This window comes from Spermophilus citellus, assembly GCF_964194105.1.
Source record: "Spermophilus citellus genome assembly, chromosome: 3".
Taxonomy (NCBI): domain Eukaryota; kingdom Metazoa; phylum Chordata; class Mammalia; order Rodentia; family Sciuridae; genus Spermophilus; species Spermophilus citellus.
Window position 1 is genome coordinate 139,886,089 of NC_138184.1, and position 15,135 is coordinate 139,901,223.

The 15,135-nt window shown below is 39.4% G+C and overlaps 1 protein-coding gene across 4 annotated transcripts in view; it reads right to left on the reverse strand.

Moving 5' to 3' along the window:
• Positions 1 to 15,135, reverse strand: part of AVL9 (AVL9 cell migration associated) — a 65,206-nt gene that overhangs the window by 6,248 nt on the left and 43,823 nt on the right. For 2 of the 4 annotated variants that reach the window (XM_081283303.1, XM_081283305.1), the window contains 3 exons: positions 13,749 to 13,802; positions 13,152 to 13,240; positions 4,388 to 9,310 (listed from right to left, as the gene is read on the reverse strand). In XM_081283303.1, the coding sequence (XP_081139429.1) occupies positions 9,195 to 9,310; positions 13,152 to 13,240; positions 13,749 to 13,802 (259 nt within the window). In that variant the 3' untranslated portion in view covers positions 4,388 to 9,194. Of the gene's footprint in view, positions 1 to 4,387; positions 9,311 to 13,151; positions 13,241 to 13,748; positions 13,803 to 15,135 lie in introns of those variants that run through there. The other 2 variants (XR_014020744.1, XM_081283304.1) reach the window with 2 other exon arrangements.

Consider the following 15,135-nt stretch of genomic DNA (forward strand, 5'->3'; position numbering starts at 1 on the left):
ACGCATTTGTTGGCCCCCATGGTGTGCTGGCTCAGCACCCTGGTTCACAACCCAGCACATTCTACCCTCTGCTGACTGCCCACCTCGGACCAGCAAGCTCCACAAGGGTCAGGAACTGTGCATGTGCCATGTAGTATGTGTGGTATACAGTAGACACTCACATACTGCACAAGGAAGGCAGGGCTTAAAATAGTGTGAGGAACTCAGGTTAGTCTAATGAGTGACTTCCAGTGCAAATAAATAGCCAAAGACTGTGAATCTTGGATCTCTCTGTGTGGGGGGGATGGGGTCAGGGGATGAGGGGTGAGGTGGTGTCACTCTCTCTGGGGCAGGGTTAAAGGTCCTTCAGGTTTGTGGTTCTCCAGGACAGTTCTGTAAACACTGGACATTTATGTGATTGTTTGTTTGGTGGGGACCCAAACAGGTAACTCTTCCCCTGAGATCAGGCAATGCTCTGCTCAGGCCCTGTAACAAAATGAGAAGAATATGGACAAATTATATGAGTAAAACCTTAGTTAATATTAAAAAAAATTTGTTATGGGTACAATATCTTTATTTATTTTTATGAGGTGCTGGGTGTTGAACCTAGTACCTTACATGTGCAAGACAAGTGCTCTACCACTGAGCTACAGCCCCAGCCCCCTTAGTTAATATTTTTAAAAATATTTGTTTTAGTAGTCAATGGACCTATATTTTATTTATATGTGGTGCTGAGAATCAAACCTAGTGCCTTACATGCTAGGCAAATACTCTACTCCTGAGCCACAACCCCATTGTAGAATATTTAATTACTACTACTATAAGCTTTTTTTTTTTTTTTTTTTTGTGGTCCTGGGAATTGAACCCAGGGCTTTGTGCATGCGAGGCAAGCCAATATTCTCATAACCTTGAGGTAAAGAAGTTTTTTTTTGGGGGGGGGAAGGGGGGTCTTGGGGATTGAACTCAGGGACACTTGACCACTGAGCCACATCCCCAGCCCTATTTTGTATTTTATTTAGAGACAGTTGCTTAGTGCCTTGCTTTTGCTGAGGCTGACTTTGAACTTGTGATCCTCCTGCCTCAACCTCCCAAGCTGCTGGGATTACAGGTGTGCATCACTGTGCCTGGCCTGGGTTTTTTGAATAAGATTATAAAAATTCCTAAACCTAAGTAAATAAATTTGACTACATTAAGAAACCTAACTAACCACCAGAAGATGTCACTATTGAAGATAAGTCACAGAATGAGTTTCTAGCAACACACATAAATTGATAGACAGTATCCAGAAAACACACATTTCACACATGCACACTTTCATACTTGAGTGTGCTAATCATTTTGGTTTGTCATCTCCAAAATGCTATTGAAACTCAATCCCCAAAGTAATAGCATTAAGAGGTGTGGCCTTGGGGCTGGGGTTGTAGCTCAGTGGTACAGCGCTCATCTAGCACGTGTGAGGCCCTGGGTTCGATCCTTAGTACCACATAAAAACAAATGAAAAAATAAAGATATTGTGTCCAGTTATAACTAAAGAATAAATATTAAAAAAAAGAGGTGTGGCCTTTAGGTGGCTGGATTAGGTGCCCTTATGAAAGGGCTTGACAGGGAGTTTAGTCCCTTTTTCATTTCTCTTGCCCCTTGTGCCATGGTAGGACAGTGTTCCTCCCTTCCAGAGGATGCAGAAACAAGGTGTCATCTTGTAAGAGGAAACCAGTTTTTTCCAGAAGTTGAACCTGCCAGTGCCTTGATTGTGGACTCCTGGCTTCCAGACTGAGGAAGAAGTTTCTGTTCTATCAATTAGCCAGTCTTAGATATTCTGTTAGAGCAGCAAACCTACAACAACGTGTGTGTGTGTGTGTGTGTGTGTGTGTGTGTGTGTGTGTAAACTCATGCATATGAGAAATAGAAAATCTAATAGAAAAATGGATAGATGACTTCAAGAGGCATTTTGCAAAAGTGGAAATCTAAATGGATGAAAGTTTCCAACCTTGGTAGTACTCATGGAAATGTAAGTTAAAACCTACAATGGAATACCCACCAGAAGGGCAAAAATGTACAAGTGTGATGATATCAAGTGATAGAAACAATATGGAGCAATGGGAATTCTCATACCCTGCTGGGTGGAAATGGTAGCACCACTTTTTAAAAATCAAGTTGGCATTAACTGAAGTTGAAGATGTGCATCTTTGCAGAGATGTGATTCCCCTCCTACAGTTATACCCTGGAGAAATGGGCACAGGCACAGAGGGACACACACACATGAGCATGGTCAGAGCAGTCCTGCTTTCACATCAGCCTCAACCTCAAGCAGCTCAAGTCTGCCTACAGCTGACTGGACATTCGGTGGCAGAGCTATAAATTGGAACAGAATTAGAAAGTGATAAGAGAATGATCTCAAAACCCCAAATTCAACAGAAAATGATGCAAATGGTATGATTCCACATGTAAAGTTTAGAACCAGGCAAAAGCAGACCGTGTTCTTTGGAACAAACATAGGAATCATTATCATATAAGTCAGAATGCTAAATGAATGATTTGGAGGAAGAAGGAATGATTTAGACAGCTGGTGGGCTTTTTAGGTGCTGGTAATATCTTCCTTAACTGAATTATGCTTGCATGAATTTCTACTTTGTATTAATTGTACTGTATGTATATTTTATGCTTTTCTACGTGTATTTCATGCTTAAGTTGTCCTACTGATTGTAAATCTCTAAGACAGGGAAGCATTTTATTTAGTGCTCAATAAATGCCGAATCCACGATTCACAATAGTTGGAAAGACTAATGAAGGAGGTAGGCTGGAGCTGGTCTTTGACTAACGTGTATAAAGGGTTCTCTCCATAATGCTTCACCAACAACTAGAAGGGTGGAAAAGCAACCACAGTGGTGATGGCCAAGGCTTCTGTTGGCCAGGGGGCTCGTGCAGTCAGGGCATCAGTGTTGAAGAAGCTATTAAGTCCAGGGTCCCACACTAGGCACTCAGGGTTCATCACACAGGAACTGGTGGCCTTTTCATTTAGCAGCAAAGTTGCTTTGGGGCCAGCAAGCAGTTTCTAACTCTCCATTATGGAAATTCCCAAACACATTAAAAAGCAGAGTAATCTAATGGGCCCCTCACTCAACTTTAGCCATGACCAACATTTCATCAAGTGGCTTTTGTCATTTTTCTATGGTTCCAGTCCACATTTATGTGTTCCAGGAGTGCAGCCCAGTTCACTGAAGGATAAAACATACATTGAAAAATATTAGAGAGCTAATTTTTTTTGGCAGTACTGATAATTGAACACAGGGGTTCTTTACCACTGAGATATCCCCAGCCTGTTTTTGATACAGGGTTTCAAGTTGGCAAAGTTGGCCTCAAACTTGAGATCCTCCTGCCTCAGCCTCCTGAGTTGCTGGTATTACAGGCATGTACCACCAAGCCCAGGGAATTCTAATTTGTGTGTCATGTTAGGATACCCAAAGGCGGGTGTTCATAGGATCAAGAACAAAGAACACATCCACTGATCTGCTGCCCCACTTGATCTATCCAACTCTGTGATCATGCAGAGTGTGTCTGCATGCACCAGATGAGGATTTGCTGATGGTTTAGTTGGACAGGTCATTTCTACCACAGTGTGCTTCCCCGACCCTGCAAGATTATCTCAAGCCGTAAAGTCCTTCATGAAGTTTCTTGGAAAGAAGTGGTTCCAAAATCATGCTCCTTTCAAATGCTACCAGATTCAGTTACTGCAAAAGGTAGCTCTTTCCTGGGTAGTGATGGGGACCCTGTCTGAGTAGGTAATCAGATAGGGAAGGATGCCAGTAGGGAGGGCCAAGCTCTACCACCCTCGAGTCCTCCCATCAGCTCCAGGGCTCTCATATCCATGTCAAAGAACACTGGTGGCTTCGACTTAACCCTGTACCATCACTCAGAGAAGCACACATTCTCAGCTGCAAGGACCTTTGCTGCTTCTATGACGCACATCACAAAGCCCCAGTTTGTAGAAGAGTTGTAAGGGCTCCACAGAACATGGACAGACATATGAGAATGTACTAGAGTTCTTAGGGAAATGTTGAGGGCTATTTTGAAGCTTAGCAGTCCAGGTGGAAAAGTGGGCTGCCTCAGGACAGCATCCCACTCCTCTGGGGCTGTCAGTAATGTGACATGTCATTATTACATGAATGACCTCTTTGGTACTTCGTGCAGTACTGAGCAGTCAGTGTTCCGCAGAAGCCATGGGGAGGTCACCACCTTGAAAGCTGAGGCGCTCCCTCCTGTGAGCAATGTCAGAATGAGGCATTAAATGAGCAATGAGTCCTTTGGTTCATCTGTGTGCTGGTTAGTAAATGAAGCTGGCACTGCGTCCTACCAGAGGCACACCAGGAATAAGAGGGCCACAGGCAGGGCGTGTCTAGGAGGACAGGTCAAGTACCACTGTATGCAAGACAAACAGGATAATTTTATTCTCATTTTTTTCTTAAAATAAAGATACAATAGAAGTTTTACAATTCAATATGATTAGACTTGATTTATAATTTTAATACTTTTTTTTAAAAAAAAACAAGTTGCAACAGAAACAAAGAACAAATACAAATTATAAATCTTCTAGAGCAAGGAGAAACTACCTTTCTGATCAAAACATGTAGCACAGCTAAATTTCCTTAGAAAACTTTTTAAACTTTTCTAAGCTAAACATTCTTAGAAACTGTTTGTGGAAAGCCTTTCATCTCAGATATCTAAACTATTTTTATAACCACTAGGTGCCTTTACTAACTCATTGATCAAATGCTTCCTAAATTTAGGAACCAATGACCAAACAAAACATATAAGTCTCGATCTTATTTTCCAGCTATAAAATATTAATATTTTAAGAAAAAAACCCAAAATATTTTCTAAGCACACAAGCTTTCTGAAAACTTCAATGACCTTTTCTGGCTCAGTACCTGACTGAAATGTTCAAATGTTTATATTGCACACAAAAAAATTTGAGCAGCATACTACATGTGTGTGAGAAGCTGATGAAAAATAAGATTGGAAAAAACCCCTAAACTGTATTACATTTACATGATTTAAATATATAGTCTCTATATCTTTAATTAGTATAAGTAAAAAGGTAAACTTCTGAACGCACAGAAATACAAACATATTTAGAGTTTTACAAAATATATCCAACCCCTTAGACATGCACAATCTCTTTGGAGTTGCCACAGAAGGGAGCTTGTTTCTTCTCAATAATGAAAGCAGGAAGTTATGTGTACAAAGTCATTCATATGAAAAGAACAAAGATGCACATTCCTTTTCTTTGTCTTTGACAAATATTTATGGAATGTTGGAAATTATGGAAGAACAATTCCAATGTTATGAAGCCTGAAGATTGGAATGAGAAAACTCTGAGTGGCACATTACATGCTGCATGGGATGACAATCACCTTGAGTGACCAGGGCAGTGTTCTCTGTCATGTTTAAAAGGTACCAACGGATGGGTGGAAGTCATGAATGCCATGCCATCTCTGACCAAAGACTCAGAGCACGCCAATGTCGATGCCATTTCAAGAGTCCCAAGGAATGCCCAATAGGGGTACAGTTCACAGGCCACTTTTGGCTCCTCTCCACACTGGAGAGGCAGCATTTTTCTGTGGTTAAGGATTGGGACACTGGCCCTTACAGCATTAAGAGCTCTCAAACTTACCACTAGCACTGGTGAGAAGAGGACCACTGGCTAAGTTCCACAAAACTTTTCTCCACAGAACATATTAACAAAACTTGCCTGCTAGGAAGATTATGCCATAGTTTCATTTAGAAATTTGTTAATAGCAGATTAAATTGTAACTTCTAAAAAAAAATTCTTATGTTAGCAGATTAAATACTGCTCTCAAAATACTTTCATTCAGATTCTAAGTGTCTGTTCCTCAGTCATGCAACCATATCTCACTTCTCTTTTTTCCTCATTTGCTTTCTCCTTAGTTTTCCAAAGGAAATTAATCTAAACAACATTAAATGACTATTAGAACTTGGAAAGCAGGATATGGTTGAGGAAGTGAGGTCATATCTCTGGTTTGCTGCCAAAGATAAGTGCTGCAATATATTAAAGTGAAAGTAGATAAGAATTCTTTAGGGCTTGGGAGCTAGTGAATCACTAAAGGATTTGGGGATACACTATTCATACTGGTCACGTGAGCCAAACACATACACAAAATCATTCTAAGCCTTTGCAACATGCAACTTTTTCTATTCATCTAGCCCACAGATAGTGTTAGATCTCCCTGTCTTACCTATGCTGTTGTTATTGTAGTGCCTTGTAGGAATATTCTAGGGTTTTCCTCAAACAGTACTTTAAGTCACATGGACAGCAGCGAAACCACCTCCGGCTAGATACAGCCTGTGTGTTTGCACACCTGAGAACAGCCGGCTGACTCTAGCTCCTCAGGCCTAGTTACAAACACTCAGTTCTTAAACATAAAAGACTTGGTATTCACTGGAGAAAGTATAGCCACCAACAGATACACCTTTTATTAGTGTGATGTCAAAAGATGGTCCCAGTGGCCTCTCATGTCTCACAGAATCAGTGTCTGGAGGGGGGCTAGCCACTTAGCTGGAGTCTGGAATGCAATTAGGTGGGCTCCCAGGACAGGGGCCAGGCTTCCTGCCCTCAATATGCTGTGAACTTGGGGATCTTCCTGAGAATATAATGACCTATGAGCCTTGAAAACTCCAGTATCTCCTAGAACCTAAAGGAAAGTATGGGTATGGTCTTCTGACCATTTTTGATAAAAATTCTATTTTCTGAGATATTTGTTAAGTGATCACTTAAGAGTCAGACCCTTAACATGCAACATTAATTGAATGTCCAATTAAAATATACATTCAATTGAGGAACAGGTGATACTAAAGCAAAGTTAAACTTCATGTAACTATTTTTACTTTAGTAGTTTCCAAAACATGGGTTGGACTGCTTTTGGATGGGAGATGGAAGTTTACCCCCATCATACAAACCTGGCACAAACTAAAGGAGGAACCAGTATCTTGCTGGCTGACCCTTCACAAGGCTCTCAGCTCCTGGCATGTGACCTGGCAGTTGAGAAGTAACAACTGAACATGAATATACCTTCATGTTCCAATTAATGATGTGGCCTTGAAATGAGATGAGATCTTAGAATGAATTCTTTATAGTCTCAGTACAACAGTGACTAAAATACCTTTTAAGGTTTTGTTTGGTATTATTTTCTTATCTTCAAATATTTCCTGAGGTTAATTTTTCTGGCTAACATGAAATAATGAAGTTCTCACATTAAGCCCCTCAATTTATCATCATTGAATTCTCAAGGTTTTTTTGGGGGGGTGGGGTGGGGAGGGGAAGGGGTATAGGTATTGAACCCAGGGATGCTTTACCATTGAGCCACATCCCCAGTCTTTTTTATTTTTGAGACAGGGTCTTGCTAAGTTGCTCAGGCCAGCCTCCAACTTGCGATTCTTCTGCCTCAGCCTCCCAAGTCACTGTGATTATAGGTATGTGCCACTGCTCCTGGCTGAATTCTTGAGTTGTTATGCTCCAACATAAATATGCTTTTAGATTTATAAGACTTGAGTAGCACAAATTGGTAAATTTAGGGATATTTAGATTATGCCTCCATGTTCATTTCCCATGCCTTAGGAGGATTTACTTTATAAACAAACATTTCAAAAGGGATAAATCAAATATAATCAGTGTCCTTAATTAGATCCCATATTTCCCCAATACTTCCCATATCATATGTAGACTATACTTACAATGAATTTCCAAGTGTCCTTTGCTACTGAGAAGGCAATCTGTTCCCCATAAGTACTCCCTGAGAACATCATTCAAGTTCCCTTGCAAAACAAATGAACTGAGCAGGCAAACACCTGAGCTCTAGCTGTGTACAGATAGTTAGCATGCAGCACATGCATGCTCGTGGCAACCTAAAATCAGACATCCTTATGAAATAGTGACTGAGGGCATGGCTGTAGTTTTTTTTCCCCCTGCCTCTTGCTTTCCTAAGTTGAGATTTCTATTTAATATTTATGACTCACTTTATTTTTCTCTTAAAAACACTTTTAGAAGGGAGCAGGGACTGACTACAAGAGGACTGTCAAGGAACTGGGAAGGCCACGTGCCTTGAAAAGCTTTATGAAGAAGAACACCGGGTTGGGGAATGCAGCTCAGTGGTGGAGCACTCACCCAGCAGGTGTGAGGTCCAAGGTTCCATCTCCAGCAGTGCCAACATAAAACAACAAAACACAAAACAAAACAAAACCCCACCCCAAAACAAAACAAAGCTAAGAGAAAAAAACCTGTCTAGGTCTGTCAATGGAAAACTATTCAAAAGAAGAAATAGAAGGCACAAACTTTGGATTAAAAAAAAAATAAAGGCAGTAACTTGACTAGGGTTGACAGAAGCAACACATTGGTCTTGGAGAGCACTGCCCCACACACATTCATGTCAAACTGCTCCAACACCACGGTCACCGTCACTATGTTAGTTCTCTGCATATTCTCTGGCTCGGTTAGGAAGAGGACGACAACACAGTGACACTCCTGGCTGCTTCAAAGCAAGTTTGTCAGGAAGGAACAAATTAAAAAACCGAAAAAGACACCCTAACCTCAGAACTTCCCCTTCTGACATTCACAGTTCTGGGAAGAAATGATTTGATAAATGTGTTTTGTGGGTAGAAAAAACAAACCAAAAATCATCCTCTAACTCAGGAAAACAAAGGCTGGACTGTGTGGCCTTTTAACTTTATAAACACATTTTAGGGTTAACTTTAGAGAAATTAAAATAATAGTATAACTTAATTTTAGCAAATATAAATTAAAATGGCCATCTAGATATTCAAATAGCAAAATAGAACAAAATATACATAAGTAAAAACTTTTCTAACGTAAACAAATGTACATCTCAGAATTCATTAGATGTTCATTGTGTGTTCACTGTGTTTTAATCAGGCTCAGAATGAAATAAAATGAAATAAAAGTAGTCAATTTAAACCCCAACCTGGAGTCAATTTAAACCCCAAGCCCATTCCTGCCATGGATGTGATGTCATCTTTTTAGCATCCAGTGGTCTTCATTTAGAAAAAGTGCAACTGTCCATGTAAACAGTTCTAGGTCTCAGTCCCCTGCTGTGGACCCAGGGCCAATGAAGGAGAGGTTGGGAGCAGCAGATGGACAGGAGCACTTAACACCTAAGAGAGCCATGCAGCCTCTGCTACCAGCCTCAGGGCTTCCCATCGGGGGGCTCGGGGAGACTCTGAGGGGCAGATGTGGTGAAGGTAGAAAGCCATGAAGACATAGCTGTCCTTGCACTGGAAAAAGCTCCTCCAACTGACTGACCTGAGTGGAATGACAAGGATAAACAAGGAAAAATGTCAGCCAGAGAACAATGCTCATTAATAAAGTTAACTCACTGGACGCCAATATGTTATAATTAGGAAAATAACCATTTACATTTCTGGTTTCAAAACAATCCCTCTCCATATGGGAATACCTTATAGGAAACTGGATGATTTTTTTGGGTGTATGAGTCCACTCTTGCATTTGAAAGATGGACAGGAGTACCTAACACCTAAAAGAGCCATGCAGCCTCTGCTACCAGCCTGTTTATCAACCTGTTTAATGCAGTATTAATATCAACACTGGCTGTGCATCAGAATTATTTGGAGAGCCTAAAAAGTGCTCTCGTACCTTAAATATTGAGTTGATTATTGATAATAACCTAATCAGGATAGAGTGGTTAGGTTGTCTTAGGGAAATTTGCTTTTTATAAGTTAACACTGTGTTACATTCACCAACTATAGAGCTCTATCTACCTGAAAAGTTGATACTAACATGAAATTATTTAAGTTGAATCACATTCTGAGAAAGGGGAATGTAGAAGAGAATTGGCCTTTGAATGAATGAATTTATTAATTGGTACTGGGATTAAACCCTGGGGTACTTAACCACTGAGCCACATTATCAGCCCTTTTTGGTAATTTATTTAGATACAGGGTCTTGCCGAGTTTTTTCGGGCCTTGCTAAGTTGCTGAGGTTGGCTTTGAACTTGTGATCCTCCTGCCTCAGCCTTTCAAGCCACTAAGATTACAGGTGTGCACCGCCATGCTTGGCTTGGACTTAGAATTATTAGCAGTGGGGGCTGGGGATGTGGCTCAAGCGGTAGCGCGCTCGCCTGGCATGCGTGCGGCCCGGGTTCGATCCTCAGCACCACATACCAACAAAGATGTTGTGTCCGCCGAGAACTAAAAAATAAATATTAAAAATTCTCTCTCTCTCACTCTCTCTCCTCTCTCACTCTCTCTTTAAAAAAAAAAAAAAAAAAAAAAAAGAATTATTAGCAGTGGCATCACTAAAAATCAAGTACAATAGCTGAGTGTGGTGGCACACGTCTGTAATCCCAGCAACTCAGCAGGCTGAGGAAGGAGGATCATAAATTCAAGGTCAGCCTATCAAGATCCTTTTTTTTTGTTTTTTGTTTTTAAACCTGCTTTTTATTTATTTTATTTTATTTATTTTATTTTTTTTATTGATTGTTTAAAACATTACAGAGCTCATGATATATCATCTTTCATACATTAGACTCAATTGGGTTTTGAACTCCCATTTTTACCCCAAATACAGATTGCAGAATCACAACTGTTACATACTCACATTATTACATAATGGCATATTAGTGACTGTTGTATTCTGCTACCTTTCCTATCCCCTACTATCCCCCCTCCCCTCCCCTCCCCTCCCATCTTCCCTCTCTATCTCCAAGATCCTGTCTTAAAAATAGAAAAGAACTGGGGATGTAGCTCAGTGGTAGAGCATTGCCTAGAATGCATGAAGAACCTGGGTTTAATCCCCAGTACCACAAAAACAAAACAAAATAAAGTGAACCTGTAGTACAGCTATAAATCCTGTGTTTATCTTTTTTTATTTTTAGTTGTAGTTGGACATGACAACTTTATTTTATTTATTTATGTTTTGATGTGGTGCTGATAATCAAACCCAAGGCCTTGCTAGGCAAGTGTTCTACCACCGAGCCACAACCCCAGCCCCTATGTTTATCTTTTAAAATGAGCCTGTGGAGTTCTTTCACTGTCCTTCTAAGGATATAGGATGTTGGAACTATAAGGATCTCAACATGGAGCTTTTGAACTGTTTAGTAAGGGTCAGTTAACCTTTCTCGGGAACTAAGAAACGAGAGATGCTCTACTGGTATGACAAAGCAAATGAAGCAAAACATAATTGGCAAGTCAGAGATAACTGAGTTCCTTTTACTATAACAATGCTTCTAAGTTTGAAATTAAAAAAGGTTAAAAGTATAGAAAAGGAATGAGAAAAACTTTAGAATAGTTACGGAACAATCTTCAAAATATTTTAAATGCCTGGGCACAGCGGCGCACACCCGTAATCTCAGCTACTTGACAAGCTAAAGCAAGACCATCACAAGTTCAAGCATAACTTGGGCAATTTAGTGAGATCCTATCTCAAAATAAAGGAGCTGGGGATGTACCTCATTGGCAAAGCACCGCTTAGCATGCATGAGGCCCTAGATTAGATTCCCAGGACTCCCCTGCCAATTTTTTCTTATTATTTTTTTCTTAAATTTAATTTAATTTTTATCAAGATAAGGTTTGGTCATGTGGCTTGAGTTGGTCTCAAATTCCTGGATTAAGTGATCCTTCCATATAACTGGGACTATAGGTATGTGCCAATGTGCCTGTCTATCAACATTTTTTTAAAAGCTTACCAGGACAGTAAGGGTGAATCACTGACCTGAGGCCCTGGTCATGAATTATACTTTGATCTCAGTCAACATATAATTTTTTTTTTTTAAGTGGAAAAAGCTAGGTGCAGAATTACATACTTAGCATGCTATTATCTGTCTGGCTTTGGTATCTGGGTCAATAACAGCCTTAGTTCAATGCACTATTTTCTGAAAGATTTTGTGTAAAACTAGTATTACTTCTTCCTTATATTTTTGAAAGAATTCAATGTGAAGCCATATAGGTCAAGATTAAATTTAAAACCTGTGGCAAAGTTTTAAATTTTAAGTTCAATTTTTCTACTAGATATATAAAGTTATTCAGATTTTCTGTTTTTTTATTGCATCAGTTTTGATAATTTGAGTCTTTCAAAGAATTTGTATATTTCATCTATGTTGTCAAATTTGTTGACATAGAAATGTTCACAATGTTCCTTTATTTCTAATTTCTGTAAGATCTATAGTGATGTACCATTCTTCATTCTAATATTGGTTATTTGTGTCTTCTCCTTCTCTTTCTCTTTTTTTGGTACTGGGAATTGAACTCAGTGGTGCTCTACCACTGAGCCACATCCCCAGCCCTTTTTATTTTTTATTTTGAAATAGGGTCTTGCTAAGTTGCTAAGGGCCTTGATAAGTGGCTGAGGTTGGCCTTAAACTTGCAATTTTCCTGCCTCAGCCTCCCAAGTTGCTGGGATTATATGCCACTGTGCCTGGCATTTCTTCTTCTTTTTATCAATCTATAAAGGCTTTATAAATGTCTTTGATCTATTTTTTTCTTTTTTTTTTTTTTTTTGTACCAGAGATTGAACCCAGGGGTGCTTAACCACCGAGCCACATCCCCAGCCCATTAAGTATTTTATTTAGAGACAGGGTCTCACTGAGTTGCTTAGGGCTTTGTTAAGCTGCTGAGGCTGGCTTTGAACTCAAAATCCTCCTGTCTCATCCTCCCGAGCCACTGGGATTACAGGCATGTGCCACCATGCCCAGCAATATCGTTGATCTTTAGCAACAACAAAAAAATTCAACCTTTAGTTTCATTAATTTTCTTTGTCATGTGATACTACATCAGAAGATAGCAGCTCCTAATGTCCATTTTATTTTGAGTCTCTGCTATTTATAAAGAACTGTGGGCATCTCAGGGAATGGTGCAAAAAACTCTGGTGAAGTTTCGACCCTGGTGGCAGAATAGTGATCTCATTAGAAAATTTTGTCACTACCCATCAGATGTGTGAAATTAATGAATCCTATATTATCTGGTGTGATAAGAACTTTTTTAAGTAGGTAAGATGAAAATTTGAAACCCCTTTTGTATTATTGTAATATGTAGTTCTCAAAAACTCTATGTTTTTATCAATTACATATTGAGGGCAGAAAATAGAAATGTACAACTCCAATCTGTTCCTGGTTAAAGGCATGCCTTACCAACAGCTTTTCCTGTTTGTACAACATTCCGGCTAGTTGTGACCATGACGTTTCCAATTTTTTTGCCACGTTCACTATTCTGAACAGAACTGAGTAAAAGAGAGAAGTGTTAAGTACAATTTAAAAAAATCTCACACATGCACACATACATTCATCACTCTATAACCATACCAAGTTAGAATTATTAAGAAGCTAAAATTATTCATTATTTGTTATAAAATCTATTAACCATTTAAGTGCAAATTTTCAGAATATGCTGAAAGATTTAGATGAAACAAACAAACAAACAAAAAAAAAGGTGAAGACATAAGGATGTGTAGTTAAATCTCCTAGATAGATGTGGTTTGCCAAAGGTACTTCACCAAAATAAGAATGGCAAATCCTATTATTAGGATTAACTTCCCTCTCTATCATGGAACAAAAGTATTTTTACTTTGAAATATACACACTGCCAAGCTAGACAATGTTATGCATATATTTGGTTACTATTTAAAGCACAGTTTATCAAGCAGAAAAACAAAATTCCTAATTAACAATGAAACACATGACATAAATTTCAGGCAAAAGAATTTTCCCCATATTTTTTGGGGTACTCACTGAGAGAATCTTAACTTCATGTCTGATACTGAGTACTGGCCTTGAAATGGATGGCTGTAAAACAAAGAGTTACCATACACACAAAAATTAGTAAACTTCTCAGGGGTGACATAACTGGGTCATAGCTTTCTATTAACACTATGAGATTCTAAAGAGATTACTCAAACCCTCTTGAGTTTTAGTTTCCTCCCTTGTTAAATGGGTGGTGTGTTTGTGTGTGTGTGTACGCACGCTTGGGAGAATGGGCAGTTATATTAGTGTACCCTGATATTCTGAATTATTTGGTCTGGGTTAGGCTCAAGCATCAACATTTATTTTTTTCTTTAATTTAATTTTATCAAGATAGGGTTGGCCATGTTGTTCGGGTAGGTCTCAAATTCCAAGATTAAGTGATCCCATAGAGCTGTGCCTGCCCATCAACATTTTTTAAAAGCTCACCAGGACAGTAAAGGTGAGTCACTGACTTGAGGCCCTGGTCATGAATTATACCTTGATCCCAGTCAACATATAAATGTGTGCTACTGGTCATGAGATGTAGGTGGACCAGCAAAAATCCATACTTTGTTAAAAAAGCAATTAAATATGCAGGTCTTGCTGGAAATGGTGGCACACGCCTATAATCCCAGCAGCTCAGGAGGCTGAAGCAGGAGTATCTTGAGTTCAAAGCCAGCCTCAGCAGTTTATCGAGGCCCTGAGCAACTCAGTGAGACCCTGTCTCTAAATAAATTATAAAAGGGACTTGAGGATGTGGCTCTGTGGTTAAGTGCCTGGGTTCACACCCTGATTAAAAAAAAAAAAAAAAAAAAAAAAAAAAAAAAAAAAAAGCAAGGTCTTCAAAATGGTACTATATTATTAAAACAAACCGGGAGGCTGAGGCAGGAGGATCACTTGAGCCCAAGAGTTTAGGGCCAGCTTGGGAAACACAGCAAAACCCTTTCTCAACAAACAAAAACAAAAATAAAACCCCAAACACACATCTTGACTACAGTCAGACTATGAACGAATAGGTCAAAAAATCCAAATCTTTGTGCTGGGGCTGTAGTTCAGTGGCAGAGCGCTTGCCTAGCATGTGTGAGGCACTGGGTTCGATCCTCAGCACCACATAAACAAATAAAATAAAGGCATTCTGTCCATCTACAATTATAAAATATATTAAAAAAAAGAAATCCAAATCCTTACCTCATATTCAGGGGTTCCTCTGTCAAAGTCTAACAAAACAGAACCCTAGTAAATTCTTACTCATGCAAACTAGGCAAGTGTTTACCACTGAGCAACATCCCCAGCCTTCCATAGCTGCTTATTAAGTGCTATTTAAAAAATGGCAATGAATTGCTCTGGGTCAAATTAAGCATATGTAACTCTTCCTCCAGAAAAATTCTGAATTCCT